The 24910-nt window shown below is 35.6% G+C and overlaps 4 protein-coding genes and 1 pseudogene across 4 annotated transcripts; 3 read left to right on the top strand and 2 right to left on the bottom strand.

Annotated features, from left to right (window-relative positions):
• Nucleotides 1-53: 53 nt before the first annotated feature.
• Nucleotides 54-3122, bottom strand: LOC103927093 (asparagine--tRNA ligase, cytoplasmic 2-like). Its single transcript, XM_009335990.3, has 8 exons — nucleotides 2587-3122; nucleotides 2145-2384; nucleotides 1345-1935; nucleotides 1087-1272; nucleotides 921-985; nucleotides 704-833; nucleotides 522-580; nucleotides 54-402 (listed from the first exon to the last, which is right to left on the bottom strand). Exons 1-8 carry the CDS (start codon nucleotides 2992-2994, stop codon nucleotides 219-221), a joined length of 1863 nt encoding a protein of 620 aa, XP_009334265.1. The 5' UTR covers nucleotides 2995-3122; the 3' UTR covers nucleotides 54-218.
• A 1979-nt stretch (nucleotides 3123-5101) lies between these two features.
• Nucleotides 5102-6524, top strand: LOC103961367 (EPIDERMAL PATTERNING FACTOR-like protein 9). The gene is made up of 3 exons (XM_009373910.3): nucleotides 5102-5417; nucleotides 5918-6000; nucleotides 6119-6524. The coding sequence occupies exons 1-3, from the start codon at nucleotides 5156-5158 to the stop codon at nucleotides 6293-6295; spliced, it is 522 nt and encodes a 173-aa protein (XP_009372185.2). The 5' UTR covers nucleotides 5102-5155; the 3' UTR covers nucleotides 6296-6524.
• A 6441-nt stretch (nucleotides 6525-12965) lies between these two features.
• LOC103927095 (dCTP pyrophosphatase 1) lies at nucleotides 12966-14559 on the top strand. The gene is made up of 2 exons (XM_018642544.2): nucleotides 12966-13258; nucleotides 14014-14559. The coding sequence occupies exons 1-2, from the start codon at nucleotides 13136-13138 to the stop codon at nucleotides 14296-14298; spliced, it is 408 nt and encodes a 135-aa protein (XP_018498060.1). The 5' UTR covers nucleotides 12966-13135; the 3' UTR covers nucleotides 14299-14559.
• Nucleotides 14560-15748: 1189 nt separating this feature from the next.
• Nucleotides 15749-15867, top strand: LOC125472623 (annotated as a pseudogene).
• A 6291-nt stretch (nucleotides 15868-22158) lies between these two features.
• On the bottom strand, nucleotides 22159-24237 carry LOC103961365. The gene is made up of 2 exons (XM_009373908.3): nucleotides 24096-24237; nucleotides 22159-22843 (listed from the first exon to the last, which is right to left on the bottom strand). Exon 2 carries the CDS (start codon nucleotides 22802-22804, stop codon nucleotides 22346-22348), a length of 459 nt encoding a protein of 152 aa, XP_009372183.1. The 5' UTR covers nucleotides 22805-22843; nucleotides 24096-24237; the 3' UTR covers nucleotides 22159-22345.
• Nucleotides 24238-24910: the final 673 nt, after the last annotated feature.

Here is a 24910-nt window from a genome sequence, read left to right as displayed (position 1 = left end):
AATTGTCCTTTAAAGCTAATGGAATTCCATATTTTGGTGCCAAGTCATTCAAATTTCAAAGAAAGAACGCACAAATTTTTACAAGGCTTGCATGTTGCATCCCAATTACAAATCTCCTCATTCATTTACATGTATGAAATCATATGTTTTTCATCAATGTATGTATACAATTTTTCACCATTTGGGTCCTTTACGTCCTAATTTGTACTCAAAGTAAACTAGTAGTTGGCTTTGCCACGGCTTCTGGGAAAGGGGATGACATCCCTTACATCATTCAGGCCAGTGGCAAACAGAACCATATGATCAAACTCAAAATTGAATCCCGAGTGCTTCACGGTTCCATGCCGGCGAAGATCCAAGTACCATTCGTACTGCTGTGCTGCCAATCCCAATTCCTTAACCCTGCAAACAAGAAACACCAAAATATGAGATTTATTTATTAATTTCCATGTCCAAAAGAAGGCAAGAACAACCTTTTGAGTTTTTGGCTATTATATAAGACGATTAATGCAAATGAGTACCTTGTAGTTAGAACGTTGATGCGCTCCTCATTTTGGCTACCAGAAATTAACCTCCCAGCCTGCGAAAAATAAGCCTTTTTCAGCATCGAAACCAGTATTTGATTAATTTGGATTTTTATAGGGATGGGGAAGCTTCGATAAAAGGTTTCTCATGGTTTCTTAAAGTGCAAGTATGAGCTTACCTTTGGAACAACCATATCAAATGCTGCAACTGTTTTTCCATCATCGTTAACCCGGACATAAAATGGCTTGGTTTCTTTTGGATAATTGTATACAATTACAGGCTTCTTGTAGATCTCATCAGCCAAATAACTGTAATGCATGAAAAAGAAAAGGTTAGGAACCTCAATTGAGATATTGGCCAATTTAGATTACTTACCACAATGTTCATATGCATACCTTAGATCCGCTTCAGTTAGTGCAGCACCCCACTCGAACTTTGTGTCCTTTGTCTTTTCTGTAACCTGGCAGGTTAAAATCAATAAACTTCCGTAAATAATGTTGCTGGAAAAAGACATAGTTGTCAGAATTATACTCAATGGGAATGTTAATTATACAATCAAACCTTCTTTAAAGCATCTAAAGCTTCAGTGTAGGAAACTCTTTCAAATGTACTCAAAACCATTGACTGAAGACGTTCAGTTCTGGTTTTGTCGATTCGCTGAGAAAGGAATTTCATATCTTCCGAACAATTTTCCACTACCCATTTGCAGAGGGACTTGAAAAAGTCACCTGCACAGTCGATTGCTTCCTGCAAGCTCCAGAAGAAAATTTTAAAAAAATGCGCACAAATTCAGTCATGCCAAAAAACATTAACTTGTACCTCTAATTCTGAAAATGCCAATTCAACTTCAATCATCCACATTTCTGCAGTATGTTTTGGGGACTCTCCTTTCCCTGCTTGAAATCGTGGCCCGAATGAGTACACATTTCCAAAGGCGCAAGCGTAGCTCTCCAGATGCATCCGGCCAGAAGAGGTTAGATAAGTTGGGCTAGAGAAGTAACCCTCAGAAGATTTAACATTGTCAACCTTCTGAGAAGTTTTCGGTTTTGATTTCTCTCTTGCTTCCAATTGTGATGCTAACTCATTTGCTTTCTTTAAGTCCTGCGTTGCAGCAGCTACTGCTTCCTTATTGCTGTCGCTCCTCTTGAGTTCCTCTAGTAAATTACTTTTCTCTTTTACTGCAGCCTTGATAACATCTATGCTAACAACGTCTATTTCAACAACGGCTTTCGTAGGCTCCTCCTTTTCACCTGCTGCTGCGAAATGGCTAGTGACATGGAATTTTTCACTGGATCCTTTGCCGTCTGTAGTTGTTATAATGGGTACGTGCACCGAAAGAAAACCATGGTTTTGACAAAATGTGTGAGCTGCAAACTCCAGGGCATTGCGGATTCGCATGACAGATTGCACCTAAAATAATTTGGAACATGTCATATTGCATTAGGGAATCAGTAGACGTCAAAAACTTAGAAAATAAACCAACACTGTATATCAATTGTATGCGCCCTTTGTCATGACCAAAAAATCTAAATGAATTATATATGTCAAACACTTACTTTCAAAACAGATACCAAAAATTGAAGAAACACAACCAAATAACAATGGGAGATGCAAATTACCGTAGTTGTCCGCGGTCTAATGTGGCAAAACTCCCTTAGTTTATCTAGAGAAACACGTTTTTTCGATAATGGATACTTGCTATATTCTACTGTTCCGATGTGATGAACTTTATCCACTTTCAGCTCTATAACGTATTTGCCTTGTAGTACCAAAGACTTCTGCAGCAAGCCTTCCACTATGATGCAAGTTCCAGTATGCAAGAGCTGGCATGGGGGAGCCAGGGAGGATTCAATAACAACCTGAGAAACATCAAATATAATAAAATAGTGCCACATAAATTTCACCATTGCCAAATAAAATTCATAAAAAAAGCTAGTTAACTACTCCAAGTAGCAAAATTATCTATACCACCTCTAAATTTTGTGTGTCACGCACCTCTATTAGAGATACGGTACAAGTATCATCAGTTGAGATGGTACAAATATTATTGCTCGTATTTACCTGAAGGCTTGCAACGCAAGAACCATCGCCGACTTTCAAGAAGACAGTGGAAGGCGGCGGGGACTTATGAATCGATGTTTCCAACTTATCCGTATATGGATAATGATCACCACTTCCTCCGCCTAAGACGTTGACAATTGTTCGTAAAAAAGGTATCCGAGACTGAAGAATTTCGATGCAGCTGACGTCTGACCTTGGTTCGGGTTCATCCGACACATAATCCCCAGCTATATGTGGCACCGGCTCTTTCCTGACCTCCTTGGAGGACTTCACCCATCCTCCAATCACAACCCTCTCACCAATCAACTCCCTTCTCTCCAAGATGGTTTTCAAGAGCACCCGATTCGAGTACTTGAAAGGGCTCAATCGGGTGGTGCTAGCAGCTGTGGCGGCTTGTTCAGATTCCATTTCGAGACAGAGAAACGAGAGTTGAAGAATGAAATGAGATTAGAATGGTGAAGATGTGATTGGGACATTGTTTGGTGGGTTGATATAAGAGGTTTAAATGCTTTGCTTGGGAGAGGAGAGAGACTGGGGAGTTGTGGGAGGCAAGGTTTGGTATTCTTCAAAGTTGGGCATTCGCGGGAATTTTCAAGCCTGGTATAACCGACTTTAAACCGTTCCTTTTTTTTCCAAATTTTTGGTCACTTGTTGAAAAAGAAGACCTATGTTGAAAGCCACATTGTTTATTTGATTCCTATATTCGCAAGATTTAACCGAATCCAATCCAAATAAATGATTTTCATTATTGATGGCTTTTATCAAGAATTGTCGTCCTTGATATTTGAACTCAAAATCTACTTCAATTAAGTGAAGATTGAATATCGTTAGACCAAATAATCATGTAGTAGTGATTATTGTTATTATTGAGGCTTTCCAAGGGTACAAAATTTACAACCGAAATAATCAAAGCCTCATCTTCAATCGTTATGTAGATATATATCTCTACCTCCCCATGATTATTTTTAACAGAAAATTGGTTAAATCAACCCGAAAGTGTTGGGCTTTATTAGCAAAAACCCATCTACTTTGTATTCTTTGATTATACTGTTTTACAATTCTTTCACGTCAATAAATTTTTCATTTGTCAGGCGGTAAAAATTTGAGATGACGTTGCTTTTGGTACACGATTGAGGTTGAAGTTGGGTTAAGCTGCACAATTGATTAATAATAATTTAGTATCAAATTCTTCATCTACGAAAATAAACTTCAGAGTACTCACTTCTAAAAGATTATTCGTTTTTATTTGTGAGAAGAAAAGTTTATGCTAAGAAGCAAAATCCAGAAGCATCAGACCTGAAAACCCTGATGCTGGTATTGTAGGGAAAACATCTTTTGTGTGTAAACCACACAGCTGGGGCTACGCTGCAGAATTGCTGTGTAGGAGTATAGATTCGTCGCCACCCTTCTAGAGGTGACAAATGATTTGCCAACTCAAAATCCCACACCTGCCCTTTCAAATCTAAAACTGGAACATGTCTCACATAGGGACGACAAAAAGTACCACGGGTTTGGTTTCCCGACCTTAATAGGGCGGTTATGGAAGAGTGCAAACGGGTATGGGGCGGGTTTGTGGATTGTTTTCAAATTCTGTGGCGGATATGGAGCAGTGATGGCATTACCATCACACGACTCGAACCTTGTTCGATTGGAGATTTTTATGCTACTAAATTAAACTTTAAAAATTCAACGGATTGGCGGTTGTTAAGCTATTACAATTGTGTGAAATTTTTATTATGTTGTAACTATTTTATTAGTTTTTCTTGTTTACATACTTGATACTTCTACTAGGTGGTTGATTAATTTATGATGCATAGAGATAGCCTATATATGTATATATGAGTGAAATATCCACTAATTAAATAAAATTTTCATGATATGCTACGAGTATTTCCAAAGAAGATATTAAAATGTCTATATAAGATATAACAGTAAAAAAAGATCACACTAATATTCTTCAACCGAAATGTCAAATCCTATGTGGCGATGACATGGATTGGCAATAAGAGAGTTGCTGTCAAATTTGACAGCAGCTTCAAAATTAATTGTTAATGCTTTTTATTGGTTTAATCATTATTGCAATTAATGTTGTTGTTGACTCATTTCCCTTTTGTTCAATTAAGTGAACGGTTCCCTCTTGTTAAAAAGAAACGTTGAAGGGTCCGGATTTCATAATTATTAAATGCCTTTTATTAAGTTTTTATTAATTTAATCATTTATTTTATAATATAATAAAATAATAATTTAATTTGACATATCCGACGGACAATAAAACTTTAAAAGATGTCAAAATGCCACATAGGCTGTCAAATTTACATTTTATATTTAAAATTTGACATCTCGTTTGAAGATGCTCTAATTGACGGATGCGGATTTGGAGGCAGTTTCCCATGCGGAGGCGAGGGTGGGGAACCCCGGATTAAAAACATGGTTATGGATGCAATTATTGGGTCGAGGTCGCGGTCGGGGTTTAAAGCGAATCGCTATGTGTGGTGGGGAATGGAGGGGTACCCCGGTCCTGTCCCGCGTTGTCATCCCGTGACATCATAAACTGTGGGCGTTACGGTCAATGCATTTTGACACACCTCTCCTGAGTCACTGCACAGATTTTTGCCACCCTATCTCTTCTCTGGCTGAGCAGCTCAGCTCATTGCGACACACCTCTCCCTCTCCTTCTCCTTCTCCTTCATTTCTTATCCTTCCAATACATTGGTCACAAATATTTCATCTCTCTTTCAAGGGGAAAAGAAAAAAGATGGCCAAATCCACAAGACCTATATTACTCTTACCATTCTTCATAATATTAGTCTTTGCAGCTTATGTTGTACAAGGTTATCCCTTCATAATTAAGCTCTTTCCTCCTCCTTCTTTTGTTTCCTAAATTCTTTCTTTAAGGCTTCCATTTATATGCTCCTTTTTCATAAAAAAAATTATATATGATACACACACACACACACATATATATCCATGTACATACATATATCTGCCTTTTCAAAGTTTTTGCAATTTGGTTTCCAAATTAAGGTTCACCAAATTGGTTGTTGCCCAATATTGAATTCCAGCTTCTTGGTTTTATCTTCAAATTTTTTTGGATTTTTTTTTTTATATATAGAAATGATAGTCTAAACTACTGTAATTTACGGAAACGAGAATTTGAACTTAGTTTGAGGGGGCAAGTACAGTGAACTAGCCAATTGGTCTAAACGGGTGTTAGTTGCTCAAAATTCTCCTTTTTCTCCGTGCTCCCACCACCAAATTTCCCAGCTTTAATAGCATTATTTAGCCAAGTTTGTTTCAACATTTTGATTTTGTGGTCTCATTGTTGTTGCAGGGTCCAGAACTCAAGTAGCAGAACTTCCACACAGTCAAAGGGTCAACGATTTCTCTACATCACAAGGAGAACAACTTAAGCAGGTGATAAACATTGCCAAACATATAACAAAATTAAATCAAAATAAAATCAGCATAATTTTTCTGATAATTTTTCTATAATTTTTCTGACAATAATTCTGCATAATTCTTGAGGATATAGAGAAGCAAGGAAAGGATGAACTATGTAAGGAGATTGATGATCGGATCCACAGCACCAACATGCACATACAATGAATGCAGAGGGTGCAAGTACAAGTGCAGAGCTGAACAAGTCCCTGTGGAGGGCAATGACCCCATCAACAGTGCATACCACTACAGATGTGTTTGTCATGGGTAAAATATTTCTTCACATTTGGGAGTTTGAGAGATGAGTAGGGACCTTGTTTCAATTTAAGATTCAACCATGTATCAGAATCTAAAATTCCAAATCTTTTTGAGGAAAAATAGTCCCATTTTTACTGGTGTAGCAGAATTAAGTTCAATGGGGTTGTCCTGAATTGGCTGTTGTAATCTGCTCTGGAGTTTTGAACAAAGGACAGCGCATCAATTTTTGGTTTACCAAGTCATATATTTTTCACTGTGTTTCTCTCTGTAATATCTGCCAAATTCAAAACTCAGAAATGTTGAGAGTGTGTCTCTCACATCGGAAAATTAAAGCTTTACATGATAATTTACATAATCTTGGGCATCTCAACCTACTGCCAATTGATTTTGGGTTGGAAGCTCACATTCTCGCGAGAAGTACTCAAGCAACATTCCAAAAGTATCTAGGAGACTAGGAATACATATTTTTGCTTTCCATTCCATAGTTCATGTTTTGTGTTTCACATTTGTTGATGCCACATGGTAAATTCAAATTAAGAACAAGTAGGGCTCTCAACTCTCTGGAAAAAAACAGAAAAATGCAGACAGAAAGTGAAAGTGGAGGGGTGGTCCTAAAATTTGGTCATAAGTAAACAAAGGTTCACATGGGGAATCTGTTACAATCCTTTTCCCCAGCACAAAATAACAAAAACTGAAAACAATAAAGGCAGAAAATGAGGACCCATTTTGCAGTGTGTACAAACAAGCATGAAACACTAGTCAGTAAAAGCTTTTCTTATACTGTAGTTTCTTCTTTTTCAGCATGTTTCCATGAAATTCCATTTTTTTGCGTGAATTCCAGAGAAAATATAGCATGCACAAGGACGGCGGAGGAAATTTTTAAAGCGTTTGGTTACGTGGTGTTACTAATTCATGTATTATAATATGAGCAAACAAACTTCATGGACCTAAGGTGGTACAAAATGAAAGAACAGATACACATGCTAGGGTTTAGGGTTTAGGGTTTAGTCTCTGTTGAAATTTCACATCACGACTTTGAGCCCAGTTGAAAAATCATCATTTTGGGCATTAGGCTTGAAAATGTGCACCTTCGGGCCTTCTTACATAAAGAGGAGCCCAATGCAGTTGATTGGGCCAAGATAAGATAATTATTCGTAGGGTAGTAGTTTCACATTTTTCGTTTTCTCATTTTGCACTCATTTCTTAATTTGTTTTTGTCATCGATTCACTTTGGATTTATCCAGTACAAATGTTCATTATAACTACAAGAAAAGAAAGGAAGTAGGGCAGAGGAAGAAACGGGAGTCCGGAGATTACAACCCAAATTTGCAAATATCCCGATGATGTTTAGCCTTTTAACATTGGTCAATACACAATGAAATCTTATCAATCAACATTAACAATCATTTAAACAATTCGAGCACCGATTCCTTCCATCTTGTTAGACAAAAATGTCAATTAGTGGACAAGAAAAGGTTAAACAAAAAAAAATCTTAGCTGCATGATCACAAGTACCCTCCAGAGTCTAGACGATATTAGTTAGTAGTCTTAGAGCATCTCTAGTGGAGTCTATAAATAGGGACAATTACTGTATAAAAGGGTATAAAATAAATATAGGGACAAAATGAATCTCCAATAAATCGGAAAATGAGTTCCTAAAGTCTAGGAACTCACTGGATACAAAGTGTATGTACTCACGTATAGGGACTTTATAGGGACATAACCTTGAGTAAAAAACGGGGCCTACAATCTTGATTGAAGGTTTTAATGCTTTTAATTAATTAAAAAAAGTTCACATAAGCAAAAATTGTGCACCTAATCAAATTATCACATAAAATCATAAAAACTTCAAATTGAGGAATTCTACTATAATAACTCTCATATTGGAGGCAATATTCCTTTAGGAACACAAATATTCCTTTTAAATGAGTACTCAAAAGTAGTGGTGGGAATTCCTAAATAGGAATTTACATCTGATCTTCATTCATGAGCATGTAAATGATCTTCATTCATGGCAGTAATTTGTCAAAGGGGTTTATATAATTAGCTAGGGTTTTTGAGGTGCGTATCTTCTGGTCTTCATTCATGAGCATGTAAATTATCCTTCTCTCTCCATGATATTCTTTTTTATCCTAAATTAATCCTTTATCTGTGTGTGTGTGTGTGTATTCAAATCTAACATGAATGCATGATTGGTCTGTTGCTTTTGGAAGTTATATGACACTTTGACACTCACTGGTTTCCGAGAAGCTTCCCGCCCATGAAACCACGAAACTATGAACATAAATTGGGATGAGTATCAGACAAGTATTGGGTCCCCGGCCTCTTCTCCATTCACTTTCTTTCTTTATTTGTTTGGTGGATCTTCTATTAACTTTCTACTAGGACCACGACATGACAACTTGTGCGTATATTACCAGCTGAATTATAAAGAATTTGTGACTTAGTTGGTTAAGAGTTTTTTTTTATATTTAAGGTATTGATGAATCCGACTCATCCTTTCTTAGTTCTCTTGAATAAGGAAAAAAAAAAGAAAAAAAAATTTCTGCTTGTTTGGAATGCTTCTTTGAAAGTAGTTCCGTTCAAAAGCACTTCCAATAAAAGTTCTTCTACACTTATAACACTTCCACTAAAAGAACTTCTACACAACAAGTACTTCTTTCAAAAAGCATTTCAAACACTTCAAGCTTTTTATACTAAGCATGATAAAATGCGTGTGCATGGTATATTTAAAAATTCTTTCACCTACCAAACGGTGAAGACGAGACTCTACACACCCGATCAGGTTGTCCCATAACCACCGTACTTCACCATTTCACCTCCTACTTCTTGTCATTGCTGTGTTTTAATACAATTTTTGTGGTTATTTATGTTTTCATATGATTATTTAATGAGACGAGGATGTACTTTAACACATAATGTAAATTGGAAAATGTCATAAAAACTTATAAGACTCTCAAAAAATTTCCAGTTTGGAAAAATTGGCTTAAAATGTCACATCCCGGCCCGGGTGGGACCACTTCCCGGGCCCGCTCCACCACCGTAGCACGATATTGTCCGCTTTGGGCCCCGACCACGCCCTCACGGTTTTGTTTCTGGGAACTCACACGAGAACTTCCCGATGGGTCACCCATCCTGGGATTGCTCTCGTGCGCTACTCGCTTAACTTCGGAGTTCCTACGGAATCCGAAGCCAGTGAGCTCCCAAAAGGCCTCGTGCTAGGTAGGGATGGGAATATACATTTAAGGATCACCCCTGGGCGATGTGGGATGTCACATAAAAGTTCAGCCCACGTCATTTTTATATCATGTGTCCGTGCCTACATCATAGTGGTTTCATTTCTAAGGTGATGAATGTATAGCAACCTGAAAAGATTACCATACTCCATTTTGTTACCAATAAAAGATGATCATTGCCTCTAAGTGGTGCTTAGCATGCCTAATACGCGTGGATTAATTAATTTAATTTTATTATGATCCCCAGAAACAGATAGAAAGAGATCAGATTACATGCAAGCCAACTATCCACCTTTTTTTAGTGCATAATCGTAATTGGAAGCAGCATATCAGATTATAATATAATCTCATTTGAAATGCGACTCTATTTTGTATTCAAAAGAGTGGAAGACTGTTTTAAGCCACAAATGAAGTTATATAACTAGATATTAAATTCAAGACAAAATGTTATTCATCTAAGTCAAACACGTGACTCTCAGTTATAAATATAAAAAAATACGGCTATATACCGTGTTACTAGTCGGTACACATTTTTATTCTTTTTATCTCCCATTTTTCCTCAACTAATACATAACGTAAGATATAAGCTATTAATGCGTTGCCTATCCCCCAGGTCTCTCTCACCCCACACGCAATAAACTATAAAATTGCTGCATAATATTCTAAAGCAAAACATTATCATGCAGATATGAATGTCAAACATGTAATATATTCTAGGTTGTATATGTATATATATTCTTACAGATAAAATTATATATATGTGAGGTGCATATATGAATATCACCCTCATATATAATATATTCTAGCTAGGGTTTATATATTCTTAGGATGAGGCTAAACATATTTTAATTAAGATCTGCATACGTATTTGTAGATTCAGTTGCCACTAAATTAGATATGCACTTTGCTGCCTCTCATCATATAAATTAAACTATCCACATGCATACCAACCACAATGATTAGTGTTTTAGTGGTGTGTGATTAAGTCCCTCAATTTTATTTTCCCTTTTTTTACTGTTTTCTGGGTACGGTGCGTTGCAGTCATATACAGAACATTGTATAATTGATGCAGTTAGGTAAAGGTCTTTGTTTGTTCGTAATATCATACTGGCATGTCATGAAAGTTCTCACACAATATTTTTGTACGGAGTAGAGGTAATGGTAAATTTCGGATTTTGACTCCTTTTGCAACCAAATAATAGCTCAAACATTACATAGAGACCCAACCAAAGAACAAATGTGTATGTAATATTTATAAGTTGCAACGTTACATCAGCATATTACGTAGTTTCACAGGCACATATATACACAATAATTCATTTGTTAAGAAAACTTGTTATTTTTCAGCTTTGACCGCAATTGCACCTATCATTGCTTGCTCAATCTTCATGTACACATGCATCACTTGGCAAAATGCATTCAAACCTTTGGGCATGTCTCTTGCCTAACGTGTTTGTACAAGAGAAATTCGTGTTGTATTCCTTCACATGCATTTTTTTTTTTTATCCTTGCAATGAGTATATATCAAATATGAAGGGTCGACAAAATTAACAAAGTTTGCTCATGAAAAAACTCAATTAAGAGTTCTTCAAATGCTGAATCATCAACTTATTACTAACTTTTCACATTGTCTTCTCAAGCAACATAATGATTGAGTATTTAAAAATGATTGGTGTTATCAAAATTTGAGATCAAAAGTTAATTAAACTCTAGATCATTTACCAATCTTTTTCTTTAAGAAGTCGAGGTTATATAATGTTGAATCTTCATGGATAAGTTCATGCTGTTGTAAGAGTTTATATATATTATATCAACCTGGTATTAGGGTTACAACATCATACAGACAGACCAACAAAGCGTGCTTCGATATTAGTGTTATTATTCTGCAAGAAAACCTACCTAAATGTGTCGCCATTGATGGAGGTTCAGAAGTAGTCTTCTACTTCCAGCACTCGATGGTATCCTCAACTATATGAAGAGGGTTTAGTTCTCAAGGATTAGAATGTGTGGAAGCAGAGACTGCTTCTATCAATATATATCTACCAATAACCATCTTTTAGCTAACCTAGAGTACACAATTTCCACCTTCAAAAGAAAATTCAGAATCGGGCCTTGAATATACAAGTGTCTGGTACTATATATGGTGGACTTAATAGATTGTTACTCAAAACTTTCATGGCAAATTCAGAGGTCTCATGTCATAACAGTTGGACACTGTGAGAAGGACGAGCAGAACACATGGTCCCTACAGAGCACACCACGTAACCAACCAAGAAATCATGCGAACTAGCTAACATGTGTCAATTCTCAGTACAAAAATAACCGACAGTAGCTAGTGTCCATTATACAACATTTTTTTCTATTTCGAGAAACATTTCAATTTATGTGAGGCACTATTATATGGCGTTATTTTCCTCTCAAATTATAGAATTTAACTACAATATTTACGTGTATTTAATATATTCATCATTTCAGGGGTCAGACATAAATTATATTAAATACATATGTTGACATAATTATCTCTAATTGTTATATTAAATACATTTAAGTAGCCAATCCCCAAATTATAATTTAATGGCTGCTCTTATTATTTATTATGAAATTGTATTCTAAAAGTGAGATATTTCATCTATTATGCCTGCTCTTATTATTTATTTTAATTATAATCACTTATTTGCAAGTACGGAATTTACTTAATGGTTAAGACATTTTTTTTTAAGCTTCTAATGCTTTCAGGGTTCAAATCATCCCATTTCTCTAAGTATAGATTAGTGTAGGTGCAATAAAAGTTAAACAATCACATCTTTTTGTTATAACACGTAAATAACCAATAATAAGTGAAATGATTTATTTCCAAGTTATTAACCAATAAAAAAGAAAAATAATAACTACAAATGTTTTAACCTCTTGGAGATCTTTGTGTAATCATTTCTATTGTTATCGTTAAATTAATTTAATTTAATGATCATAAATAAAATAAAATAAAAAGTGATTTTTGCACTGTCTATTCTGTCTCATAAACACCTTTGTTTAATTTGAACTCTTGATTCTATTTTATTTTTCAATCTGATGGTGTTAAACAAAAAGGAGTTTAAAAATTAAAAAATAGAGAGTTTTAATGAAAAGTTCACAGTACTGTTCGTTTTAATAAAAACCCATATTTTTACATTAAAAAGTCAAACTTGATACTATTCATTTTACCTTTTATGTTATCTTTACTGTTAAAATTCAAAATTTTCAATTCATTTTCATTAGTTTTCTTTAAAAAATAATGTGTAAAATTATTTTTGTAAAAAAATGCTTAAAATATAAAAAGATACTCATAAATTGTCATCGATTCCCTTCCAAAGGAACGCTTTATTTTCCAAATCTATTTGTCTCTTTTTTTTGTTTTAAACAAAAAAGAAAAAAAAGATTGAATATTTGGTCATCATGAACTCTATATATATTAAAAAACCCTGAGTCGCCTGACCAGGAGTAATTGCTTGCAGGGCAGAGAGAGCTTAGCTGTCTGCCTCTCCGTCATATCTTTCCTGCTTCCTCCCTCTTTAAATTTCCTCTATTTCTTTGCAATCATTCTCAATATTTCCCCTTGTTTCTAGAGAGAGAAAGAGAAGATGACTGGTTTTGCAGAAGGAGAAAATGTCACCCTTGATCTTCTCAAGAAGAAAATGGCCGACTTTGCAAAAGAGAGAGACTGGGATCAGTTCCATAGCCCCAGAAACCTTCTCCTAGCTCTGGTTTGTTCATCTTTCCAACCCATAAATATTCTTTCTGCTATTTTTTTGGTTGATAATTCTCTCATGCCATTTTTTTATGCCCATTAACTGTTTGATACGTGTTTTATTTAATAATTTGTATGATCCATGAAATGGGGAGAAACCTAATTAATAAAAATGTGATTGCTTTGCGATTTTATCATTATTTCGTATTTTTGCTTTCACTTTCATCATGGGATTGTGCAAGATTTGACCAAAGAATATATACACACAGCTGACTCACTGTAGTTTGGATTTTGCATATATTTAATTATAAACAAATTGGGGTTTTGTGGTTTCTGACTTCTTTTTTCTATTTTCCACGCGCTTCTTGACTGCAAATAGGTTCTTATTTTGTTTGTTTCCAACTCCTTTTCACCTTCGTATCAAACCCCAAATTGAGTTTTTCTTGAAGTTTGTAACTTTGTTTGTTTTAACCTACGAGAGAGGAGAAAGGAGAAAGGAGATTCGAACTTGTTGAGTGGTGAAAGTGTATATTGTTTAACCAGAGTCAAATTTGACTTGCTTTACAATTTACGATTTGGAAAGAGCTGGTTCTTTTTTTATTGTTTTTGTCACATCAAATCTTCAATTACCCCACTTTTCTGTGTCACTCTTTTTCCCCCCAAGTGCTTTTGGGCATTTGGCTTTTGCTTTTTCCTCAAAACAGCCAGAAGGGCGTTAAATTTTGGTTCACAAATTGATGCAAAGGTCTGGCCTTTTTGATGAAATTACAGGTGGGAGAAGTGGGGGAGCTATCTGAGATATTTCAATGGAAAGGGGAGGTTCCAAAGGGACTGCCAGATTGGAAGGAGGAGGAAAAGGAGCACCTGGGAGAAGAGCTTTCTGATGTGCTGCTGTATCTGGTCAGGCTTTCTGACATTTGCGGTGTTGATCTTGGTAAAGCTGCCCTGCGCAAGGTGGAACTCAATGCCATTAAGTATCCTGTTTCACAGAAGCAGAGCGAAACAACCACCACCACAGCTACCGCCACCAATGAGGAAATTGCACAGCTGGGATAATTCTTGGTTTCCAAACACCAACCAAAAGTTCTACTTTTACTGTGCTGTCAATACTATGTTTAGTGTGTTTTGGGGGGAATGTGTGGGGTTGGGGCTGTTAGAATAAGAGCTTTTTTAGGATGGTTTCCAAATTTTCATTGCATCAGTCAGAGGACCAGTAACTGGTGCTGTTTTATGTGCATTGATGATTCTCAGAGATTTTCTTACTGTTTTGGCTTTACTGATTCGCTGAATGGAATCCCTCTGACAGTTTGCCAGGTAGCCAAGTCCTTGAATTTTACTCCATGTTTAATTTTTCGTCTCTAAATTTTTATTTTAGTTTCTCTTTTTTCAACTTAATTTTGCAAATGGTCCTTACCTCAAATATGCCTTCTTTTTCGTCCAATTTAGGGTATAGTGATCTTTTTATACATCAATAAAATAAAATAAAATAATAAAAAGAGTTTGACTCCTTAAGGTTGAGGAGGAGTTCTTACTCAAAATACTTCCTAGCCTATTCACAGAATTATGTGTTTATGATCATAATATTTATATTATAAATTGCTACGTAAAGATTATTTCTGAAAAAAAAATCAACTAAAATTAAGATCTTTTAGTCAAATTCTTAAGAAATTCCGATCATAAACACGAATTTCTCTGAATAAGTTACGAGGTATTTTAAAGAACAGTACCTCCTCAATCCTTGAGGAGGCAAGGTTTTCTTTTTAAAAAATTTGTTTCCTTATTTTTTGGATGTAATTCCTATTTTATCCCTCAATTTAACAAAAACATTGACGGAGTTAACGAAAAAGACTATTAGTGCAACAAATGACATAATTCGAAGACGAGATAAATTATTAGTAGAGTTAAAGGACGTAAACTAAACTCGCGGAATGGATTAGAAACCTTTGCTACAATTTAGCCTAATTTGTATATTTCCTTTTCTTTTTCTTCATAATATATGCTAGCCTGCCCTATTTATCAAGTTTTTGAGTATTGGTTTTACTTTCTTTTCAAATGAGCAAGACTTTATGATATTAAATGATATTTTGTATTCGTCTTTTTTACTTTGTGAACACTCTTCGTCTCACCGATTTATTCAATTTAAAACGAAAGGTAAACAGTAATGTGTATGGTTAATGTGCGGAAATCACTTTTCTGTAAGGTGTTATGGTCAAATCAATTGAAGATTTTTTAACCTACTTTTGCAATAGTTTCATGTTTTGGAGGCTGAAAGTTGTTCAAGTTCAGTGTCTTTCCAAGATAAGGTTAATCTTGATTACAAGGTAATGAGTTGTCAAATTTTTTATTTACTTATGTCTATTCGATCAGACAGTTCAACAACACAATAACTTGAATTTGAATTCATTAATCGAACTGGTTCTTATTAACATGTGTTGTTTATATTTACGATTTTGGATTATGTTTGTCAATAGCATGTGATAGTGTATAGTGAAAAATCTAATTAAGAAAATGCGATCATATCAACTCACATGCACTGGATTCCATCAGAATTCCGAAGTTAAGCGAGTTTGGACGACAGCAGTTTTAAGATGGGTGACCTCTTGGGAAGTCCTCGTGTTGCATCCCCACCTCTTTTGGATGCGATCATACCAACTCACATGCACTAGATTCCATCAAAACTCCGAAGTAAAGCGAGTTTGGACATACCAACTCACATGCACTAGATCCCATAAGAACTTCGAAGTTAAGCGAGTTTGAACGAGAGTAGTACTAGGATGGATGATCTCCGCATAAGTCCTCGCGTTGCATCCCCTATCTCTTTCTTCACCATAAATAAATAAAAAATCTAATTAAGAGCATCTCCACTGGTTAGAGCATCTCCAATGGACTTGCAATTGGGTTAAATTGCAAGTCACCCCAAGATTGTTGCTCCACCGGTAAAAAATAAAAATTAAAAAATTAAAAAAGGAGACAATTGGGTTGAAGGCAAATACCCCTTTCAATATATTGACCAAAAAAATTGCAAGCCGCCCCAAGATTGTTGCTCCACCGGTTTTAAAAAAAAGGAAAGGGAGACAATTGGGTTGAAGGCAAATACCCCTTTCAATATATTGACCAAAAAAAACACTCCTTCAATAATTGCAATAGCATGGGTCCAAGTGAAAGCCCAGTAGACAATGTATGGGACCGGGTCCCCACTCCCTCCCCCCCCACCTCCAAAAAAATAAAAGGACCCGACTTCTCTGCCCTCTCAGTTCTCATGCATTCTCTTCCTCACTCTCCCCCTAAATAAAAGGACTCGGCTTCTTTGCCCTTCCAGTTCTCATACACTCTCTTCCCCTCCTATTTTACGGTCCCACCTCCCCCCTAAATAAAAGGACCCTGCTTCTCTGCCCTCCTATTTTATATTGATTTTTTTATCGAGATAATAAAACAAAAAATAATATTCATATAAAATATTGACGTGACTTAACTGTGACCGCACAAATAAAAGAAGATAAGAGTACGAGAAGAGCAGAGAAGCCAAGTCCTAAATAAAAACCCAAAAAACCCCAAAACCACGTGAAGCCCATCAGACTTTTGATGTTGCAGCCTGCCACGTTGCTCTTTGTGGGCCTTAGATTAAAAAAAAAAAATCTCCAATTCAAAGGTTAGGATTAAATCCAATTCTAAAAAATCCAAAAACAAAAAAAAAATCATAAAAATTCAAAAAATATTTCAAAAATTCAAAAAACTTATAAAGTCCAAACTTTAAGTTTCTAACAAAGTTCAAAACACTTGCAAATTAAATATTTAAAATTATTCAAAAATTTACGGTCATAATGATATGTGGGGATAAGGCAAAGAAAACATTAAAAAAATAAAAAATATATTTGTGAATAGTAATTGCATTTGCCTTGCCCTTCCTCCTTCCAAACTGATAAACTTGCACAAAGACAAATATTATTTAGAGTGAATAGTGAGGATCATTGCCCTCCAAATTGCCATTGACTTCCACCAGTGGTGGAGATGCTCTTAGTGGAAGTCAAGGGCCATTGGGAGCATTGCCCTTACCATTCACTCTAACAGTAATTGCCTTCGTACAAGTCTACTCGTCTAGGAGGAAGTGTAAGGACAATAGTGACTACTATTCACCAATATATTTATTGTTATTTTTATTTATGTTTTTTTGGCCTTATCCCCTACATGTCATTATTTTTCAAATAAAGTCTAATTCTAATAAATAATTTCAAATAAATGGAAAATCATAGCACTACAACAAACATAATTAATTTAAACTAGGGGATAAAATCAGTGTGTCTCCGTCCATCTTCCCTTGGAGTCCGCGAAAAATCTTATTCTCATGACCCGATTTTTTCACTTCTCAAAAAACTAGGGGTGGGCACTTGAAACCGAAACCGAAACACGAACCAAATCAAACCACACAAAATGGTTCAGTTTTGCGGTTTTGAAATGGTTGTGGTTTTGAAACCGAACTGCATTGTAGGAAACAGTTTGGTTTTGGTTTTGGCTTTTGAAAATCGCACCGAAATCAAAATCGCACCTTAAATTAGATGTCCTGTTTTAATTAGTTGTTTGTTAAAGTCCATACATTTAGTATGTACATGTCATAATAATGATTATTTTTTTCCAAATTATATCCCTCATCAAGCTTGGCATCTCAATGTTTCTTTACAGGAAAAGATGAAAATTTTATTACTAGTAAAAGCACCTCAAAACCCTAATTTAAAAGTTCAGAATAATGGCCTATATAATAGACGAATCAGAAATGCAAATGAAAAATAAAAAAGAAACAATGAGCATCAAATAAGAGTAGTCACAGTAGGAAAGATACAAGGACCGAATCTCTAATCAAGTAATAAGCCGCAGCACTCCATTTGGGTACTTTTTCTTGCTCACAGAGTCTATCATCTGTGCAATTAGCTAGCTAGAGTAAAGAAAAGAATTCTCATGTGGGTTGGTTAATTAATGTATTGTGTGGAAAATGAGACCGTGTTTTGTGTAGATAAGTATAAATTTTAAATTGTATATATTTTCTCAAAAACCAAACTGAAACTGTTTGAAATTGCACCGAACCGAACCAAATGGTTTGGTTTCATTTCGGTTTTGGCTTCAAAACCACACTGCAAAAAGTTGTGGTTTCGGTTGCGATTTCACTCAAAACCGCACCGAATCAAACCATGCTCACCCCTACAAAAAACGTTTTGAAGTTAGGAGACTAATCGTCAAGGCGTTGGACATGATCTCCGATCATTCTCCTCTTGTCTTTCTTGCCTATATATTCAACTCCCTTTCTCCCACCTTTACTTCATCTCTAGCCTTGTCTTGCTCATACGTTAACTTGTCTCGTTCCATATGCAGCGCATGTTGGCTAGCCAATTCATCAATTAATTTTGAATAATCATTATTCAAAGAAGTCCCTCTTCCAACTTTTTTCTTAGCAGCCTTCTTACCAATAAACCTCGTTGTTTCTTTATTTTGTGTGACCGATTCAATCGGAGTCGCCAATGGTGTCTCAAATAAGGTCTCCAATGGTGATCTTTTTCAGTAGTAGGTGATTCGTGCACTGGAGTCTCATTCAACTGAACTTGTGGACAAATAGGGAAAATTTTGTACTTCGGAGTTTGCTTCACAATATTCCAACGTTCGTGCCTTGTGAATGATCAAGATTAAACCACATTTTAGCTTGAGTTGCTATAAAAATATTTGTGAAACAACATAAAGATATATATAATAACATTAGAAAAAATTAACATATTAATTACATTTTAAATTTTATTAACAATAAAAGAATATTACCACATCGGCTAGATTAGTGCCCCTTTGATAAATTCCTTTCACTTTTGCAAGTGCTTCTTGCCAATCTTTCAAATCTTTATGCATATGACATAGATTGCACACTCCATAATGTGCCTTGAATCTGCTCGACAAATTATGCATGAATCTTATTCCACATGTGTTGTACTTTCATCTCATTTCTAGTGATCAGGTCATGAGTAACAAGCACCAATGCCTAAAGCACAGCAACATCTTCCCCAATCGACCAATTTGACTTCTCATTCATTTTTCTTTGTAACAAAATGAGCTGGGAGGTAGAGAATAAATATGGGAGATTGTAGTAAAAATAAATATTGATTATGGTGTGGAGAATGAAGAATATGGTTGGGTATTTATAGAAAAAAGAAATTGGATGTTTTTTGGTATTTCTTAATATTTTTTGGATTTTTTACCATTAGAATAATCTTAGCATTGATTTTCAAAATTATTACTGTTAGAAGGCCAAGATTGTGCCACATGGTAACTGACTAGAAATGATTTATTTAATTTTTTTTTTTTCAGTTGAAAAACCAATGGTTCAGATGAAAGGATAGTTAAAAATCTAATGATCAAGAAAGAACCGTTTGCCTCTGCCACACACCACGTGGGCAGGCCACCTTTTGTCTTTAGCTAAATGTGACTTGATGTCACATCTCCTCCCAGGCACAAGTCGTGGCATTAGTTGGCAGTCTGCTGCCTTTCACATTGGTTTTTTCCACTGGTGGAGCTAGGGATGGTCAAAATACTCGCAGGTATGGGTAACTACAGTTACTCGTCTATTTAAAGTTCATGATTACGGTTATGGGTAACTGTTTAAACAAATAAACAGTTATTAGTATAATCATTTACCTGTGAAAATTAAATGAGTGATTATGGATGTTACTCGCAATTACAAACGCATACTATTTAACCGTTGAATATTGGTAAAATTAAAAATAAATGAAAATAAAAAACCCTAAAAATTATTCGACCTCTCCGAGACTCCCGACTGCTATTCTCTCTCCTTGCCGCCCTCGCTCTCATCAAGTTTTCTCATTTACTTTGTTTTTCCACCAAGTGTTATTAGTAGATTTATCTCACATTAAGTATTACTAGTAGATCCTTATCAGAATCTCATATTTGAGAGGCACGTACCCCCAATATACATGACTTGATTCCAACAAACAATCTGAGAGTTTAGATTATGTCCCTTTGTTTAACTTAGTGACCAATAAGGGGGACTTGGATCCTCTCCTGAGCCCAAGGAGAGGATCCTTCTGACCAAATGACTTAGGTCGTTGGATGAAAATCTAACGGCTACAAACAGGAAGGTCTCTTTAGAGTTATAATAATTATAACCATTGAATTTTCATCCAACAGCCCAAGTCCTTTGGTCAGAAGAATCCTCTCCTTGGGCTCAAGAGAGGATCCAAATGGTTCTCCTCTCTACCGCACATCATTTTCAGCTGCCTCTCCTTCAGCACTTGCATAGGCAGAGTGGAAGTCCATTGCGTGAATGACGATATTGGTATCGAAATCAAGGTCATATTAAGACAACGTAGATTGATACGAAAGATAATGATTACCTTTAGATTTTAGATACTTTACTTAGGAATCATATGGAGTTTGATTTATTTTACTCTTGGTCTAAATGTTATAATTGAAGACTTGCTGGAGTGTAGTGGAAAAGTATGTTGAAAATGCATAATAAATGTAACAATAATGATGTTTAATTGTCAGAAAAAGAAAATTATGAAAAATTTTATTTTTAATTTTTAACTTGTTAAAACGGGCAAACGGGTAAAGAATCAGGTAAATGGTTACGGTTAAATGGATATGCGGTTATGAGTACAGTTAATCATTTATAAACAGTTATGGGTATGAATATACCTATTTATGAAATTATCCAACGAGTAAACGGTTATGCATGTATAAGCTTAAATAGCTATAGGTAAATAACGCGATTATCCGTCCATCATAACCATTATCCATCCCTAGGCGGAGCCACTTTCTTTGGACAAGAAGGCAGTTCCACCCATTTGCAGAGGCAATTAGAGGCTGCTGGAGAAGCAAACTTGGAATATGAAGCACAACATTGTAATCGATTTAACTAAGCCCAGCTGATAAAACAATGAAACGTGAATCAATTAGAAAAGAAAAAAAAAACAATGTGACTTGAGAAACAGTGAAAGTGCAGCGGTGACAGCTCAAAGTATGAGACAAGTCATATTGCTGTAGGCATATGTTAAAGCAGCCTGCAAAGTGTAAAAGACAAAAGGATATGCATGTTTGTGGGACCAGTGGTATTAACACGATTATTACGTTTTCTGAAATTGAAAGAGGCAGCTCAACTGAACTGAATGTTACTCAACACAAGAAATCAAAAAGATTTTACTGCCGGATAAAGTAGGCGTGTGCAATTAAACGTGATTAATCACTCAATTTGATTGATCGTAATTGATCACTCAATTTAAGCTATTGAACAATTAAATGCGTTGGCATTAAGTGTATGTAAGTATTTTCGAAAAATCGAACTTTGGCACCTTCTTAGGCTTCTTTTGCTGACAGAGTTATGAGAATCACATTGCTATCACAAGAAAGTAGTTGGGTATATGGAAATTATTGTTCAACATTCACAAAAGAAGAGTGATTGTATGGCATACACCACACATCCAAGGGCGAAAAGGGGGTTAAGAGTAATTGCGTATCATACATTGTTGTATAGTAAAATTTTTTTGCATGAGAAACGACCCTAGAACCTAGAGTCAATATTGGTAAAGGTACAAAAATTGGATCTCTTGGAGAAATTCTTGAATGCAATTATTAAACCGTATCAAAACAATTGGTCAAGTATCCAACGCGTAAATTATTGGATATAAGAGTGTAGATCGAACTTGAGACAACTTTCAACATGAATTGTGCATTGTCATTGGTGAATCGTATGAGGATATGGGTTTCATGTTCTGCTTTGCTCGAAAATATTTGGATTGGGCTTTTCCGGCTAAAAGAGCCTTTGGACTACTTTTTGTAAGCAACAAAATTGTGACCATGTAATGCTTTAACTACAATGGGTAAGGACATTTGAACGTGCCAAGAAGCAGATACATTGTCTTTTCCAACTGGCTTAAAACTTCAACGTATTATGAATCCATTCATTACACTATCATGTTTTGCTTTCATACACATAAAGCACTTTATCATGTTTAAGAGTGCATATATTGAACTGTTCCTATGTAAATTTACACAAAAAAGGAAAGACCCAACTTGATACAAAAAATTCACAACAGATTTTCACGCCTTTTTTTTTTCAATGCGAGGACGATTCTTTTCCCCCAAGCGTCTGAATTATAGCTTCCAAAAGTTTGATTTCCTTGTCGCGCTTGGCGATTTCTTCTTGCTTGGCACGCAACTCTTCCATGTGCAGCTCAAAGACCTTTGAGGTGTTCTCGAGCTCTTTTGTAACTTCCTGCGCATGCAATTCAGCTGCCTTTTCTGCTGCCTCGGCCTGTCGTTTTTCTGCACGAGCACGAGCAGCAGCTGTAATGGCAGCATCAAGTTCTCTTTCCAAAGTTTCTACCCTTTGTTCAAGAACCTTGATGGTTCGAGCTTGTTCGGAACAAAGTGAAGCTTTAGCGAAGGTCTCCTCTTCAACAAAGACGGCCTTTTTAAGGAGCAGCTTCTGAAGTGACTCCAAATTGAAAGCCATTTCTGTCAGATTGCCTATGGCTCCGTTCCATCTTTCGCTTCCTTTGCCCTTGTCCTCCATTTTCTTTCAATACCGCTGTTTGAAGACGACCACAGTACCCTAATAATCCATGCAATAGTTTAAAAACAGAAAAACATGTTTCAAAATAACATGCTGAAATACCAACACAAAGGAAAATGAATCAAGAAGAACAAAAAACATCTTCAGACCAGAAACAAAAAAGCATAGTGGCACAAATACATCGTACACATTACAAACTATATGTCTAAGCAGAATTTTTTTCCTATATTATTCAACATTTATGGGAAGTTCTCCTAAGTTTTGGAAATTGCTTCTCTGAGGCATCATTTATTTTGATTAAGATGCAACATCCAAACAAAGTTTCAAGACATAAGATCCGAAAAAATTTACAGAGAAGACATGACACACTTTCATAGTCTTGTGGACAGACACTATCACCATTCGAATCATAACATACACTTCCTAGGGCTAAAGATTGTTTTCTGAACATATTATACATCAAGCATGATGCATCAACTTAAGCACAATCAATTAAGAAAACTGTAATATTGGCCCAAAATTCTAATTTGACAGAGTAATCGAACTTCACAAATTCCTTAACAAAAATGCATCCCGCGACCCAAAAGAGAGACAGCATTCATTTTGTTCTTCGACTTCTCTAGTGGTTAAAGAATATATTAGACAACGCAAAACATAATTTTGTTTAGCACATTCACAGAACTTGACAAATCATACTGCTTTTGAGAACCAACATAGCAAATTACCAGAAGCTAACACCCAACACATCAAAGTATGTTAACGAAAATATGGCCTCGAGCGGAAACTACCCATTTATATTTTAGGCACAAAAATATAGAATACTTCACAACATCTAGGCTATTTAACCACAGACTAAACATCAAAACTGAATAATCTATGACTTGAGGATCGAAAATCACATTTTAGCTAAACATTGAAGTGCCATCTCTTCTACAGTTTGTACATTTATACCTAACACCCACCACCACATGAATTTTCATTAGAACTTTATTCCCTAAGAAAACTGTAGTAGCACACCACCCTTCATACTCTTGTTAAAAAATTCAGCTTCCAAACCCATAAAAAATCACACAAAATCACAATTTGAGATATGGGTATTTCAGAGGAAACAAACCAATCTAAAACCAATAAAAATTCACAAAGTTTTCGAAGTGGGGTTGGATTTGGGGATTTGATTTGATCCAGCAGGAATCCAACACTGTTGGGGTCATCATAAAAAATCAATACCAAGAAAGAAAGAAAAAATCGAAGAATTACAAAACTGAGAGATGGGTATGTAAGAGAAACTAACGTGGAAGAAGATGTTCCCCTTGAAAGGCTGAATTCAGAGTCGACGGAATCGAGGGTTCTTCACCTTGTTTACGAGAAAGGGAAAGGTTGGGGGGTTTAAAAATGGGAAGTGGTGGAATTCAGTTTAGTTTTTGTCCCGCTAATTTACTTTAAGTTTCACTTTAGTCCATGTCTTTTCAATTATTTTACAGTTTACGATCTATTTGTTAGACATCCGTCCTTGGCTGTGAATTTTTCTGTTAATGAAATATAAAAAAATTAAGAATTTTTTTATTCTGAACAAAATTAAAATTAATGACAGCGTGGGTTGAACCCCTTTCGTTGCTTTAAATTCTTTGAAATTGACCCAGCCAATCAAGATGATCTTTAAAATTGAAAATTAATCAATGTTAAAAATGGATAGTGCAAATCAATGTTGTTCTTCCGTTTGAATTCCGTTAAAAATTTGTAAGTGTGCTGACATGGCACGCCATTAGATGATGACAATGCATAAACATGGCATTGTGGGACCTACATATTTGATGACGTGGGAAATAAAAAAAGTTAAATATTAAAGGGAATTGTTATTATCATTCTAAAAATCTCATTTTACACTCTAAACTTTCTCTATTAGGAAAGAAAAACACACACACACACACACACACACACACACACACACACTTATGAGGAGTGTAGAATGAGATTTTTGGAGAGTCAATAACACTTCCCATATTAAAAATCAATTTAAAAAAAAAAAATCGGCTCCACCCACCTTCTTCTCTAGGGACCTAACCACGAAGTTAGGCAACGGCGGTTTCTGGGTTTAGGGTTCAGAGA

This window comes from the organism of the source record quoted next, unplaced genomic scaffold (assembly GCF_019419815.1).
Source record: "Pyrus x bretschneideri cultivar Hongxiangsu unplaced genomic scaffold, Pyrus_bretschneideri_v1 Contig7, whole genome shotgun sequence".
NCBI classification, from domain to species: domain Eukaryota; kingdom Viridiplantae; phylum Streptophyta; class Magnoliopsida; order Rosales; family Rosaceae; genus Pyrus; species Pyrus x bretschneideri.
The sequence above is the reverse complement of the archived record's forward strand: the minus strand, read 5'-3'. Positions and strand labels throughout refer to the sequence as shown.